Source organism: Leptidea sinapis, chromosome 34, assembly GCF_905404315.1.
Source record: "Leptidea sinapis chromosome 34, ilLepSina1.1, whole genome shotgun sequence".
NCBI classification, from domain to species: Eukaryota; Metazoa; Arthropoda; class Insecta; order Lepidoptera; family Pieridae; genus Leptidea; species Leptidea sinapis.
This window is the reverse complement of record NC_066298.1, coordinates 7,073,431-7,088,161: the sequence shown is the minus strand read 5'-3', so window position 1 is coordinate 7,088,161 and position 14,731 is coordinate 7,073,431. Positions and strand designations below refer to the sequence as shown.

The 14,731-nt window shown below is 35.7% G+C and overlaps 1 protein-coding gene across 5 annotated transcripts in view; it reads right to left on the bottom strand.

The window, feature by feature from the left end:
* LOC126975052 (protein Aster-B-like) overlaps nt 1–13,937 on the bottom strand; it is a 57,579-nt gene extending 43,642 nt beyond the window's left edge. For 3 of the 5 annotated variants that reach the window (XM_050822844.1, XM_050822845.1, XM_050822848.1), the window contains exons 1-4: nt 13,744–13,937; nt 12,537–12,656; nt 3,566–3,656; nt 1,595–1,699 (exon numbers count right to left, since the gene is read on the bottom strand). In XM_050822844.1, the coding sequence (XP_050678801.1) occupies nt 1,595–1,699; nt 3,566–3,656; nt 12,537–12,656; nt 13,744–13,787 (360 nt within the window). In that variant the 5' untranslated portion in view covers nt 13,788–13,937. The remainder of the gene's footprint in view (nt 1–1,594; nt 1,700–3,565; nt 3,657–12,536; nt 12,657–13,743) is intronic. The other 2 variants (XM_050822847.1, XM_050822846.1) reach the window with 2 other exon arrangements.
* Nucleotides 13,938–14,731: the final 794 nt, after the last annotated feature.

Genomic DNA, 14,731 nt, shown 5'->3' with positions numbered 1-14,731 from the left:
GTCGTGAGGAGGTGAGAGCGTGTCGCGGCGGAACGACACCGATTCCAAAAATAACAATAATGATAATGATAATTAGATTAATTAATTAGATTGTATAAAAATACGCAATTATTTTTATACATTTTAGTGCATATTATATCCATTGTTTTGGAATAGTATTTTTAAAGTGGGTTGCTTTTTGTTAAAAAAATTCTATTATTTTTACAAAGGCATTTTAGATTCAATAATCAACAAATCAACGTTACAGATTGTTCGAGACTGGCTCAAGTACGCCCACCTGGGCTTAGTATTAGTTGCCGCACGTTGAGGAAAACATAAACCGAGAAATCGAACATAGAAGTGGCTTATTGTTGAAAGCGATTCCTGAGCGATACTATTTTATCTGCGATTAGGACAGTTTTTACAAGGTAATAAAACTTCTGTACTAAGCAATACAAAATGACTTCACAGAGTTTATTCAGTCCAGGTCCCCAATTACAACAGCAAACAAATTATCCTCCCTGATATTGCAGAAAATTCAGTGTAAATAAAGAGGGTAAATTAAAAAAAATATTGAATTAGGCATTATTTTGCGGAATCCATTATTAATTAAATTTTGTGACCCTTGTTGAGTGTAAATTCGCGAAAAATTAGCGGAATTGAAGAATCAACTCGACACGTATTTCGCCTCTACACGAGGCATCCTCAGGTGATATTGACTCACCAAATTCTGACACGAGACTGAAGAAGAAGAATGAATTCAAGACGAATCTTGGCGTAATTTACACGAATAGAGGGTAAATACTTCGATTACCTAAATATATTTTACTAAACTTTATCTTTATATATATATTTCTTGTGTGCGTGTGTATGTCACTGAACTCCTCCTAGACGGCTGGACCGATTCTAATGAAACTTTCTGTGTGTATTCAAAAGGATTAGAGAATGGTTTAGATTCACAATTGAACTACCTCCTAAACGGCTGGACCGATTTTGATGATTTTTTTGTGTGTTCCAGTGAATTTGAGATTGGTTTAGATTCTCAATTCCGTCGATATAATATAATTATCCTACTCATGTGTATTTAAGTGGACTCCTCCCAACGGATGGACCGATTTTTCAAATTTAAGACGTGTGTCCGAAATTTCCGACAGGACAACGTCTGTTGGGTTCACTAGTATATTATATAATTGTTCTGTACGTGTGTTGACAGTAAACTCCTCCTGAATGGCAGGGCCGATTTTAATGAAATTTTCTGTGTGTCTTCAGGTGGATACGACAATGGTTAAGATTCACAATTAAACTACCCCCAAAACGGCTGCACCGATTTTGATGTTTTTTTTGTGTGTTCCAGTGAATTTGAGATTGATTTAGATTCTCAATTCAGTCCACATATAATTCTCCTGCCCATGTATGATAGTGAACACATACTAACGGCTGGACCGATTTAAAAAAAAGGACGTGTGTACAGAACAACGTCTGTCGGGTCCGCTAGTATAATTATATAGCATATTTTACTTATATAATATTATGTAGATGTGGATGCGAAAGTTCTATATCGCGTTATCTTTCTTAGTGATTGAATCAGTATTGAAGATTATCTAAGAGTCGATACCTTATTAAGATCTGATCTGAAGGCCGGCGGTATGCCAGCGGGGTCGACGATCAGGGCCAAATCTCCTCCGCCTATCGAAGGCAGTTGGATTGTTATGTCATTCTTCTGAAAATTTAATAATGGTGTTACTGAATGTCAAATTTATATAACAGACTCTTCCACGTACTACAAAGCCGTGGAATTAGCTTCCTTGTGCGGTGTTTTTATCTTCAAAAAAAATGTTCCTTCTTCACTTCCTGTGATTCCTCTGTGTTGCAAGAGAATGTGGGGCGGTGATGACTTAACACCAGGTGGTATGCTCGTTTGTCCTCCGTTTTCATAAAAAAAAACTACTGTCCGAGACACAAGCTTTGAGCACAACTAGAAATTAGTGGGGAAAATTACACTATATAGGGTTCGTACTGATATATTATGAATACTTTTTTCAATTGACAGCATACATCGAAGACCGTTGGTATTGAAAAGTTATTTAAAGCCCATACACGGCATAATTAGATGTTTTTTTTTATGAAAATAAGGGACGAGACGAGCAGGACGTTCAGCTGATGGTAATTGATACGCCCTACCCATTACAATGCAGTTCCGCTCAGGATTCTTGAAAAACCCAAAAATTCTGAGCGGCACTACAATTGCGCTCGTCACCTTGAGACATAAGATGTTAAGTCTCATTTGCCCAGTAATTTCACTAGCTACGGCGCCCTTCAGACCGAAACACAGTAATGTTTACATATAACTGCTTCACGGCAAAAATAGGCGCCGTTGTGGTACCCATAATCTAGCCGGCTTCCTGTGCATTATTATTATTATTATTATTTGAAGAGGGTGGCTATTTCCTAGTCGTAAAGATTCCTAGTAACACCCCGTCCAAAATTGAACTATTGTGTTCGCCACTCATACTAAAGCTCGTCGTCAAGCCCTGCCGCCTTTACGAACCGCAGTAGTTCCTTGACGCGAGTGTTGCAAACACTATCTGGTGGCACGAAGTAGTGGCCAAAGATTGTGTTACGCTTATGCATTAGTGGGCCGCAGTCGCAGAGTAGATGAATAGGCATTTCATCATCCTCAAGGCAGAACCTGCAAGTTTTGTCGCTTTTGATGCCGACCACACTGAGGTGCTTGTTTAGGCGACAGTGCCCGGTTAGCATCTTAGTGAGTATGCATAGATTTTTTCCTGTTCAAAGATAGGGCTTCATTCGTATAGCTACTGTTGAATGCCCTTATCAGTGCTTTAGAGTAGTTTAAACCGGAAGAGTTGTTCCAGCGTTTAAGTGCTTCTTGTTTATATTTTTTACTCAGGGTGTGTCACCATAAATGGGTTCCGGACCATATTGGACTGCTTTAGCCCCAGCTCTTGCGAGCTCATCGGCCATTTCATTGCCTATGATTCCGGCATGCCCTGGGACCCATCTGAGAATCACTCTGTTATTCATGCCTAATGAATTCAGGCATTCAACGCAATTATTGACTAACTTAGACGTCGTCAAGTTAGCGTCTAAAGCCAACAATGCTGCCTGACTATCAGAGTGAATGTACATGTTATGATTGAAGTAGCCTTTTTGAATATTGGTTTCCGCGCATTCCAAGATGGCGTACACCTCTGCTTGAAATATGGAGGTAAAGCTCCCCAGGTTTGTGCTGGATTTAAACCTGGGGCGTTCTCCATAGACCCCACAGCCAACTTCATTTTCCATTTTGGACCCATCGGTGAACCACATGAGGCTCCCGTCCTTCCACGTGACTTTGTTGTTCATCCAGTCGTCCCTGGAAGGTAGTTCCACGATATAGTGTTTAACAGAGATTAATTGTGGAATCATCTGATCAGGTAACATGCCTAATATGTGGTCTCGCAGAACTGAGTCTTCTAAAGTCCTAAGCGTTTGCGACATCCAGTTACATGAACCCCCCTGGGCATAGGAGCCTCCCACTGGTAAATTATTTTCAAGTTAGATCGATATTTTTTTAGCGACTTACCGAGTCATTCTCTGATGTCTCCGAGACATTCTCCTGCTTAATGTCGATGTGACGCAGCGACGGGGAGGGAGATCGAGATATATTTCTGGAACTTGGAAGTATTTAATTTTATAATTCCGATAACAACAGTGTTTTTATGGAATAGGACGACACAACAAAATTGACGGCAAAAAACAAACTAAGAGTGATACACCACAGATTCGGAATGGAGCGACCGCCCTCAGGCTATTAAATAATTAGTTTAATAATTGTACGATATTACGTTGTAATCATATTTTTTATGAAAAAAAAAACCCGCTGAGTTTGTTGCGCCAGTTATTCTCAGATCTGGGGCATTCTTTTTGGAATGGGTGGAAGTTTTTGACTTTCCCGGAGCGCTGCCAAAGCATTGTACAATTCTAACTGTAAGGTTAGGTTGTTGGAGCTGCGACGGAGTTCAAGCATTTTTTTTTGCAATTAAGTTTATGTTAATAAAACCTCTGTTAAGATTCATAAAGTAATATCAAGTCCGTACTCTACGATCTACGGAATCGGATATGAACTGATGCTCCTCGCCCCTTAGGATTATTTTCATAAAGAGTAATCTATACTAATATTATAAAGCTGCAGTGTTTTTTTTTGGTTTTTTGAACGCGCTAATCTCTGGTACTACTGGTCCGATTTGAATGATTCTTTCAGTGTTGGGTAGTCCATTTATCGAGGAAGGCTGGCTGTTTTTTTTTTTCAAAATTAGGGATCCGTAATAAAATTGCTATTTTGTAACACAAGGTGTAAAATCGATTTACAATAGAACAAAATGATGTACAGGCTATAATATAGGCAATATTTTATTACTTATAAAACTATCGCGTGAATTATACTTTATATGGCAAAGCAACGTTTGCCGGGTCAGCTAGTTATAGAATATCCGGACGACCGAGCCTTGCTCGGATTTTTAAGATTCGATTCGAACCGGGGTCTTCTGTTTTCCGGATCACCCAATGCGCTATCATAGTCTTGTGTATATAGGGGCGAAATTTACCTTTGTATTCTAATGTTTAAAAAAATTATGAATATCGTTGAAGCCGTTTCCGAGATTCAGATTATATGTTATCATATTAAATGTTTTAAATTCAAGGAGTGCACGTTGATATCGCATGCAGTAGATGCAGGCCCTGTTGTTATTAAGTTACTAAGCATCCCACTTCTCGATAGATGATTGTATTATAATAACATAGATTATGAAACCGAATTACAACAGAACAACTATTCGAGTGAGCAATTATGGCGTCGAGTGAAGGAAACAGATCTCAATAATTTGTCCCGCTTGGCTGGCCACAATGTTTCGGTTCGCACGAGCGCTTATAAACGTGCTACTGCTGATATCATACACTTTTGTAGATTTATCTTGTTTGAATTTTATAGAGTTAACGAGATGGTTCACTAATGATATTGCAGAGCTCGATTGAACACAATAAAACTAAGTTAACCAGAAAAGGGGGAAAATGGTTGAAAATATGATCTGCCGAATGATATATGATAATATGATCAGCACAAAAATATCTGAACAGGAGCTTATACAACTCTTAGAGTCTGTTAATCAGCAGATGGAGAAGGCCTATACTGGCTAGGTATGACGCCCTCCTATCCAAGGAGCGAGTCATACCCATGAAGATAAACAAATCGATTGTACTAGTAACTTTGTTCATGTCCCGTCCGTCGCATTCACTTGTCCTAGACCCCATAAATAGCCGAAAGTATCAGAAGTTTTTGGAAGGTCAAGGAGCAATATTTGTACGTGGGTAACACTGAAAATGTTTAGAACTGGCCAGTTAGAAACTTTGGTAACCTAATGTAGTATATTGCATTTATTTGACATTTGTTTTTGTGAATTGGCGGCATCTCTAAAACTCTTGTTACACGTGAAAATGAGCCTAACGCGAGAAATTTTTTAGTCAATGATTTATTATGACTATCGTTGTGGGCTTATTCAACAACAAAGCTATGATAGGCTGCGATTAGCATTTTTTAATGAAGCGTGAGATTTAATGAAGCACGAGTTTAAGCTTGGACGTAGCAATCTCAATGATGATCCGCGTGAGGGACGTCCTTTAACAGCGACTACTGAAGATAACATCAGTGCTGTGCGACGCATGATAAAGAAACATAAGCGAGTGACCTATCAGCAGATACGGGCAAGCCTAGGCATTAGTATGAGTCAAAAAATATTACACGAACATTTAGGCGTCATACTTTAACCGACGACCAGAAACACCTTCACATGGACTGGTGTCGCCAAATGTTAGATAAGTTCAACGGTGGTAACTGAAATGCTTTATTTGATATCGTCATAGGCGATGAAAGCTGGATATATTGCTACGAACCCGAAACCAAAAGACAATCAGCTCAGTGGGTGTTTCCTTTCGAGTATCGGCCAACTAAGGTAAAGAAAGGAAGAAGTCAAGGAAAAAAGATGATTGCCTCATTCTTTGGTCGGAAAAGTCATTTCGCGACAGTTGTGCTAGAAGATAGAAGGACAGCTGTTTGCCTGTTGTCTTGAAAAAAATTCGATAGCAGCGCCCTCGAAGCAGGATCCTCCTTCACCACTACAATGCTTCAGCGCACTCCGCAAAACGGACTGTTGAATATTTGACTATGGCAGGTGGCGAGATAATGAGTCATCCGCCATAGAGTCCTGACCTGGCGCCCTGCGACTTTTACATATTCCCAAGAACTAAACTGAAGATGCGGTGAAAGCGTACGAAAATGCCATAGAAGAGACCCCTAAGGAAGAATGGGCCCACTGCTTTTCTCAGTGGTTCCATCGAATGCGACGATGTGTAGAGAGGAGCGGAGATTACTTCGAAAAACAATGAAAGTATTGGCAACTTTCTACATTAAGCCGTTTTTCATTTTCTATAAATTTTCAGTGTTACCTAGGTACTTATATTATAATTACACAGTTATTTATTATTATATTTAAAATTAAAACAAGTTGGATAAAATTCAGAAAATGGAAAGTCTGCTCCTCTGGAAAAGGCATTGCATTGCAACTATAAATCTTATTTGGACAAAATAATAAGGTCGATCGACCATTTCATGGGCCTATTGATTCTAATAAAATTTGTTCTCGTTTTTTAACTGAGAATATTATTTTTAATATTCTCATTTTACATAGTTTATGAGAATAATAACACAATCACGTTGATTATAACATAACATTTAATATAAGACGCTGTATGTAATCGCACAGCAAAGGGCACGCAGCCCGGGCCAAGGAACTGTCTATTAAACTTGGCATCATTAATAGGCAATATAATATATCTTTGATCATGTTCTAATTCACAAATAAACTTTATTATTATCAACTATAAAGGTGCTGATAGACTGAAGAACACTTAAAATGAGGATTCTAGCGAAACTGAAGGTAATACAGACTATAGAGGTACATTGACGACCCATATAGCCGAATGGTTAGTGACCCTGACTTCTAAGCTAGAGGTCCCGGGTTCGATTCCCGGTAGGTGCAATCATTTATATGATGAATATGGATGTTTGTTTCCGAGTCATGGATGTTTATATGTATCGTATATATTAAATACTAGCTGAGCCGGCAAACGTTGTTTTGCCATATAAAGTATAATTCACGCGATAGTTTTATAAGTAATAAAATATTGCCTATATTATAGCCTGTACATCATTTTGTTCTACTGTCAATAGTTTTTGCAGCGCACGCAAAAATAGGTTTTCGATTTTACACCTTGTGTTACAAAATAGCAATTTTATTACGGATCCCTAATTTTGAAAAAAAACATAAGCCTATAGCCTTCCTCCATAAATGGACTACAAAACACTGAAAGAATCATTCAAATCGGACCAGTAGTACCAGAGATTAGCGCGTTCAAACAAGCAAACAAACACTGCAGCTTTATAATATTAGTATAGATTATATTATTATAGTATAGATATCGTTGTCTTGTACCCATAGTACAGGCCAGGGGCGTGCATTGGTTTTCTAGCAAGGTAGGCACTGTGGATCTAACTAGTCCTAGATGAGCTTTGGAATAAGCAAAGATTCCTTACCATGGGTATTAGTATCTAGCGTAAGGAAACATTTTATGATTGGGTGAATAGAAGTTTGGTAATAAAATAACGGAACCAAATTAACTATAACACTAGTGCTATATTTATTTAGGTTTATAACGAGGTAGGCACTGCCTAATTGCCTATATGATATGCACGCCCCTGGTACAGGCTATGCCTAGTTTGGGGCAAGATAATTTGTGTAAAAGTGTGTCAATATTATTATTTTATTATTATTATTTAAACCAGCGTATCTGCGAGCAATCTAACGATATGAAATTAAATCTAGCAATTCAATGCATTACAAAGCGACCTAGTGATATCTACGAATAAAGGCGAGTATTGACTAGAACATTTCCTTGTTATAGAACATAGAGCAATGCGGCCCCAATCTGCAGTACATGGAATGCAATGTAGGTACCTACCTAAATAATATTGAATATAACAGTAACTAAATATAAAGTACCTACAGTAAAAAGAGATATAAAAACCCCAATATTATGTTATAATACAAGGACAGATCTCATTCTATCGGCAATTTCTCTTGATTTAAAAATATTGCTTTTTTACGCTCCACTGAGCTTCCAGGTTAGCGCCATTTTAAATTCTACGAAATTTGTTACTTTAAGTAATCGAATGTATTCTTCGTACGATTTTTCCCAAAAAAAAATTAAACCTTGATTTATATAAAGTAATCATTAAAACCACTTTTTTATCTTGCCCTGTATTATAAAAATGTGTGTCTGTATGTGTATGTGTGTGTTTACACGCGGCATAAGTATTATTTTGGCGTTTGTAAAATAAATTGTATCTATACCTACATTGTAAAGAGGTAAAGCTTGTGACTTTGTTATGTGGTAGGGGGTAATTTTTGCATCTACTGAACAATTTTGAAAGTTATGTTTTTTTATGATAGTAACGGACGAGACGAACAGGACGTTCAGCTGATGGTAATTGATACGCTCTGCCCATTGCAATGCAGTGCCGCTCAGGATTCTTGAGAAACCCAAACATTCTGAATATTCATTAATTCATTCATTCGGCACTACAATTGCGCTGGTCACCTTGAGACATATACAATGTTAAGTCTCATTTGCTCAGTAATTTCACTAGCTATGGCGTCCTTCAGACCGAAACACAATAATACTTTTCACGGCAGAAATAGGCGCCGTTGTGGTAACCATAATCAAAGCAAAGGAGCCTCCCACTGGTAAAAGTAACTAATAAAAGCCACAACTAAAGAAAGCCACAGTATTTGTGAGTGTCATATACTATAAATATTTTATCCAGAAAAAATGAACTTTTTCGTGGTAGCCGGATTTGCAAAGTAAGTCGGAGAAAAAAACGGTCAGACGGAAAAGTTTATATGCATGATGCAGCACTGGAACACCAGCTAATATGGTTACACTAGTAAATGTACATAAACAAATAATTGATGAGATAAATCATATTTATTAGTAGATATACATATAACACAGCGATGACGTGTATATAGAAATACTAAAATAAATATCACTCAGTCACAGTCAACTTAGGGCCGTTCCCAATATTCAGTCTGTCATATCTCCAATTGTGGCCTACTTGATATAAAAATCGTAACTATCGTTAAATTTTCTGTCCAAATAAACTTATCGACGGTATCTCACCTTATCCGTACACGCTGTCTGTCAATGGAAGGACGTATAGCTTACCAGCGATAGAAGTTTGTATGGAAATTGCAATTCACGCGTCCCAATATAAGGCGATAAGAATGACTTATCGGGTATATTGGGACAGCTTCAGATTATTGACAGCTAAGTAGAAGGTAGTAATTTATCTCTATCTGTAGATAGTATATTGGGAAAGGACGTTAGAGAAGATTTCTCGACTTGATTTCATGGCGTCAATTATTAATCTCATGTCGCGTGCACAACGTAACTATTATTCTCATATATATTCCCTAACACTCCAAAACAAGTGTATCAAAATTATCCCAACAATATTACCCAGATTGTACTAGAAGATATAAGTTTTTAAGAAGAAGATTCTAGCAGTCTGGCGATTAGATCAACAACAATTGCTGGCAGGTGTCTGACAAATGTGAGAATTCCTTTTTGAGGTTTTCCAGATTGTATGTGATTTTATACTGAGGCCTTTGAGCTCGTCTTATCTTTACCAAATTAGATATATCTACTCCCAAGAGGGCGATCTTTTATTTACTTCCGCGTCACTAAATTCAAAAGTGTTTTCTAAATGTGTGTTTGATATTATTAGTACCTTGAAACTTAAACTTTTTGAAAGATTGATAAAATTGCTTGTTTTTATTTATTTCCATTTGTCTTTAACATCCCTGGTGATTTATTTAAGTTTCGTACAAGCAGACGATAGAAGCATGTGTCATCAAGAAAGCCTAAGAAAGCCAGGAATAATAAATAACTCCTGACCAGCCGCGACGGCAACACCAAAACATATACCATAATAATTATTATCACTAGTTTAACCAATCAGGGCTTTTATATTTTATATATTCTCGACAGATATAAATACACCAAGATTGCTCGTAATGTCTATGGTGGTATTTGGTTTCGAGAGAGTTTTAAATATTTAGATAGCATAATTTTTACAATTATTAAATCTTGCTGGCTGTCGGCAACTGGGTGTTTTGGACGCTTTCACTCCGGCTGTATATCTGGACTTTATCCACTGTCAATTGCATGTATATTTTAACATTATTAAGTTTTTTAACCGACTTCAAAAAAGGAGGTTTTCAATTCGTCGGTACGTCTTTTTTAATGTTTGTTACCTCTAAACTTTCGACTGGGTGAATCGATTTTGATAATTCTTTTGTTATTTGGAAGCTGGTGCTTCCCGTGTGGTCCCTTTGTAATTTGGTCCAGATCTGACAATGGCATCTATGAGAAAACCATAAAAGTCTTAAATTTGCTGTATATACGTCTAGCAAAGTGGATGATAAATTTACGAATAACTCATAATATCGCGCCAACCGATTTCGAGGATTCTTTTTTATTGGAAATGATTTACTTCAAAGATAGTTTGGTGATAGTTTGGTTAGGGTCTGATTACGGAATCCATAACAAAGTAACGGAACAATTCAATTCTTAGGAGCAAATTAACGATACACGGCCGAATCTATTTTATGCTATCTGGATCTTTAAGTCATCTACCATAGTTATGGTTAAGTAATTGTCGTCAAATATGATGATCAATGGGAACTGGAATTGGATTAATTAATTAGATTGTATAAAAATACGCAATTGTTTTTATACTTTTAAGTGCATATTATATCTATTGTTTTGTAATAGTGTTTTTGAAGTCCGTTGATTTTTTTTGTTAATTTTTTTTTTATTGTTCATTTTGCCAATAGAACCAGACGAGATTACAAATGAGACTAAGTACCTAAATTCATTAAATGACGCACACTGCACACCATAACTGTTATCGTAGACAAAGTATTTAATCTGTTGTGTTTTAATAATCGTTTATCGGTTAACTTTATCCGAATCATTTAAACTGATAATTCAGGTTCAAAAAAGATATTAACGCTTTTTTGTCGTATTACGATGAGTCGCTGTTTTAGAACAAAAAATTGTGTGAATCACTTTGAACAAGGTGCGAATGCGCAATGCCGGTGAAAATACGGAACGAGACGAGCAGGACGTTCAGCTAATGGTAATTGATAACCCCTATCTATATATAGATTACAATGCAGTGCTGCTCAGAATTCTTAAAAAACCCAAAAATTCTGAACGGCACTGCAATTGCGCTCGTCACCTTGAGACAGAAGATCTCATTTGCCCAGTAATTTAACTAGCTACGGCGCCCTTCAGACCGAAACACAGTAATGTTTACACATTACTGATTCACGGTAGAAATTGGCGCCGTTGTGGTACCTATAATCTAGCCGGCTTCCTGTGCAAAGGAGCCTCCGACTGGTTAAACTTAAGGCCAACACATGTCTGTGGTTTTTTTGAAGATAATTATTTTGGCCTATTTTTGAATGAATCGGTTTCTTTTAAAAAATTTAAACATGCGATAAAAATTAACTGTCCAAATTATAAGCTAAAAGAGTAGTAACCAAGTAACAACTGAGAGAAATCGACGAAATGAGACATGAAGTTTGCCGACAGACAGAGAAAAGAAGCTCTATATAATATAATTTACCTATTTAGACTTCACATGAGTTCTTTTGTAATAATTAAGAATTATATGAAATCATAAGACCAAATGAGATTAAAGAAATTTTTAATATTGAGATGACTTATAATGATAATTATAGAATATACCATAGTATATTAACTTAAAACTAACGTAATTAACTTTATTAAAGAAGGCTCAACTATTTGTTAAAGTGATAACCCTCATTTCTGGGATAATTTATACAGATTAAATTTGAAAATAAAGTATTATTATTATCAACAATGTGGGGCTTGAATCCGCAACCTCTAGAGTTCCATGCGAGTGCTCTTTCCATTGAGCCAATAGTTCAAGTGACATATCATTGATAAATCTTGTATGTATTTTTAAGATCTAGCTATAATGAAGCCACAAGCCCTGTTACATGTGCAGTTGATTGGGGTTTGATAAGTTATAAAGTTTTGTTTTTCCTTTAGACATAAAATTTTATAACACCAAGTAAATTAACTGCTATTCATAAATTTGTGTTAAAAAATACCAAACACAGACCGCTAATCAAAACAAGCGCTCTTCCACTGAGCCAACTGCTCAAGTGACACATTATTGATAAATCTTGTATGTCTTGTTAACTCTCAGGTTGTGGCTTCTACACTCTACAGGATGTTCTATACAGAAATTGATTGTTCTTTCAATGGATTTGAGAGAGAAACATCTTAGGTAAATTTCACATTGTTCATAAATTTTGTTTTCAAATTTAATTTGTGTAATAAGTTACCTATTCTCTTGTATTATTGGATTACTGCCCCCAACTCCACCAGAAAAGCTCAGTGCCTGACTAATACTCTGTCCTATGGCATCTTGGGAAGATATTACCAGGTTCTCTACAGACTTCCTTCTGAAAGAGAAAATATTATATTATAAAATTATCATCACTTACAGTACAACCTTATATAAAGGCTTCTAGTTCATAATAGGATTAGTGGTTCATCTACTGGTTTTCAAGGAATTATTTACCCTACTACCGATGTTTGGACATAAAATTCCTTGGTATCCCATTAATTTGGATATGACATAGGCAAAGAAGTCTGTACAATGAGTAATCTTTTATTTAGAGGGACTTCTTCCTATTTTGTGAGAGACAAACATGTGGAGCCTACTACTTCATTTTTTTTATAATGCCACCATGTTATGTGCAAATACTCTCAAAGTCAAATAAATTTTATTGAATTAGAATTAGTTCTTCTTTTTTTTCTTTTGAAATTTGTATGTGTCTTGATATTGTAATTTTTGTTTTATTTAATTTTATTGTATTCTTGGTGTCATGAAAGTAAAAACTGTGCATGTTGTGAAACCTTAATTTGTTGTACATTCAACTCATATTTTGTTAATATTCAATATATTTAAGCATATTCCAATGTAACAACTACTGGTTGTCATTTAAATAAATAAATTACATTAAACACTATTGAACCCTATCTCTGTATCTATTAGCCAGTAACAAAGGCACTAACTTATTACAATTAATCCCATAAGATCACACCAAATTCTTTATGTTGTTATGTTTCTGAATCAGTGTTTGTAATATTATGATTACAAGTCATAATAGTTTAATTCTAATTTCTCTATTATAAATGTTACCTGGTTGGTAATAGAATTAATGTAATTTTAATGTATTCAGAACTTTATTTATGTAGTGATAATGATTGTTATTATGATCAAATTAAGCATTAGTGCATGTAGGTATACAAAACATTACAAATCATTGTCATCTTTGTTTTCTAATTAATAGTTACTTATGTATTTCTGAAAACTTCCATTGAATTTTTCATATGTATATTATTTACATTATTATTTAATTATATTATTTAATATTGTAAGTCAAAAACAAATAATATACAGTGACAAATACATAAAGGTCATATTATTTACTCACTAATTATTATAACGAAACAAAACAATGAATTAAATAAACTAAAACTTACATAGGTAAAACAGTATTACGGCTTTCAAGTTCTGAAGAAGTCATAATATTTGGGAATTTGTAACTTTCTCCTCAAATACGACGAAACTTATTTTTGCTTAGGATTTTAGTTTACACCATCCAAAAAGACTAATTCTCTCTACCAAAATAAAACAACCACAACACTGAAAACATCGATTAGGGCCGCAATTCGCAAAGCGAATTTTCCCAAGACAAGTAAAATGCACAAAAGTCAAAGACAACTGAAACATAATTTTCCGTCTACTAAAATATACTCTGTGCACGTATTTTAACCATTTCTTTAAAAAGTCAAATGTCACTTAGCAAGCTTAGCAGTTTGGTCTATAAGCTATGAATGAATGAATGAAGCCTTTATTGCACGCAAACTAAAAGGTACATTTTTAACTTATGCTACAACATAATATACTAAATGATTATAATTATATTTCACCTAATATATGTTTTATCTTATGTTAATTATTGCTCGCTTGTCCGCCGACATAGGCCTCCTACAGATCTTTCCACATTTTCCTGTCGTAAGTTGTTATTCTCCATGTTGGTCCAGCAATCTTTTTGAAATCATCTTCGCATCTTATCGTTTGTCTTCCACTATTTCTTTTTCCATATCTTGGATACCACTCTATAATATCTTTTGTCCATTTATCTTGTTTGCTTCTTATCACATGTCCTGTCCAACGCCATTTTAGCTGCTTAATTGTTTTTACCACACTTTCCATTTTTGTTTTCTTTCTTACGTTTGTTATTCTTATTTTATTTTGCTTTCTTATTTTCAACATGCTGCGCTCGATCCCATGTTGGCACACTTTTAATTTGTTTAAACTTTTATTTGTGAGAGACCAAGTTTGGCACCCATAAGTCATGCAAGGACGTATACACGTAATAAAAACTTTTGTCTTAGGATTAGGATATGTGACCGCTTTTCATTTTTTGTTTGAGTGACCAGTACCTTCGCCAAGTACTTGGTATTA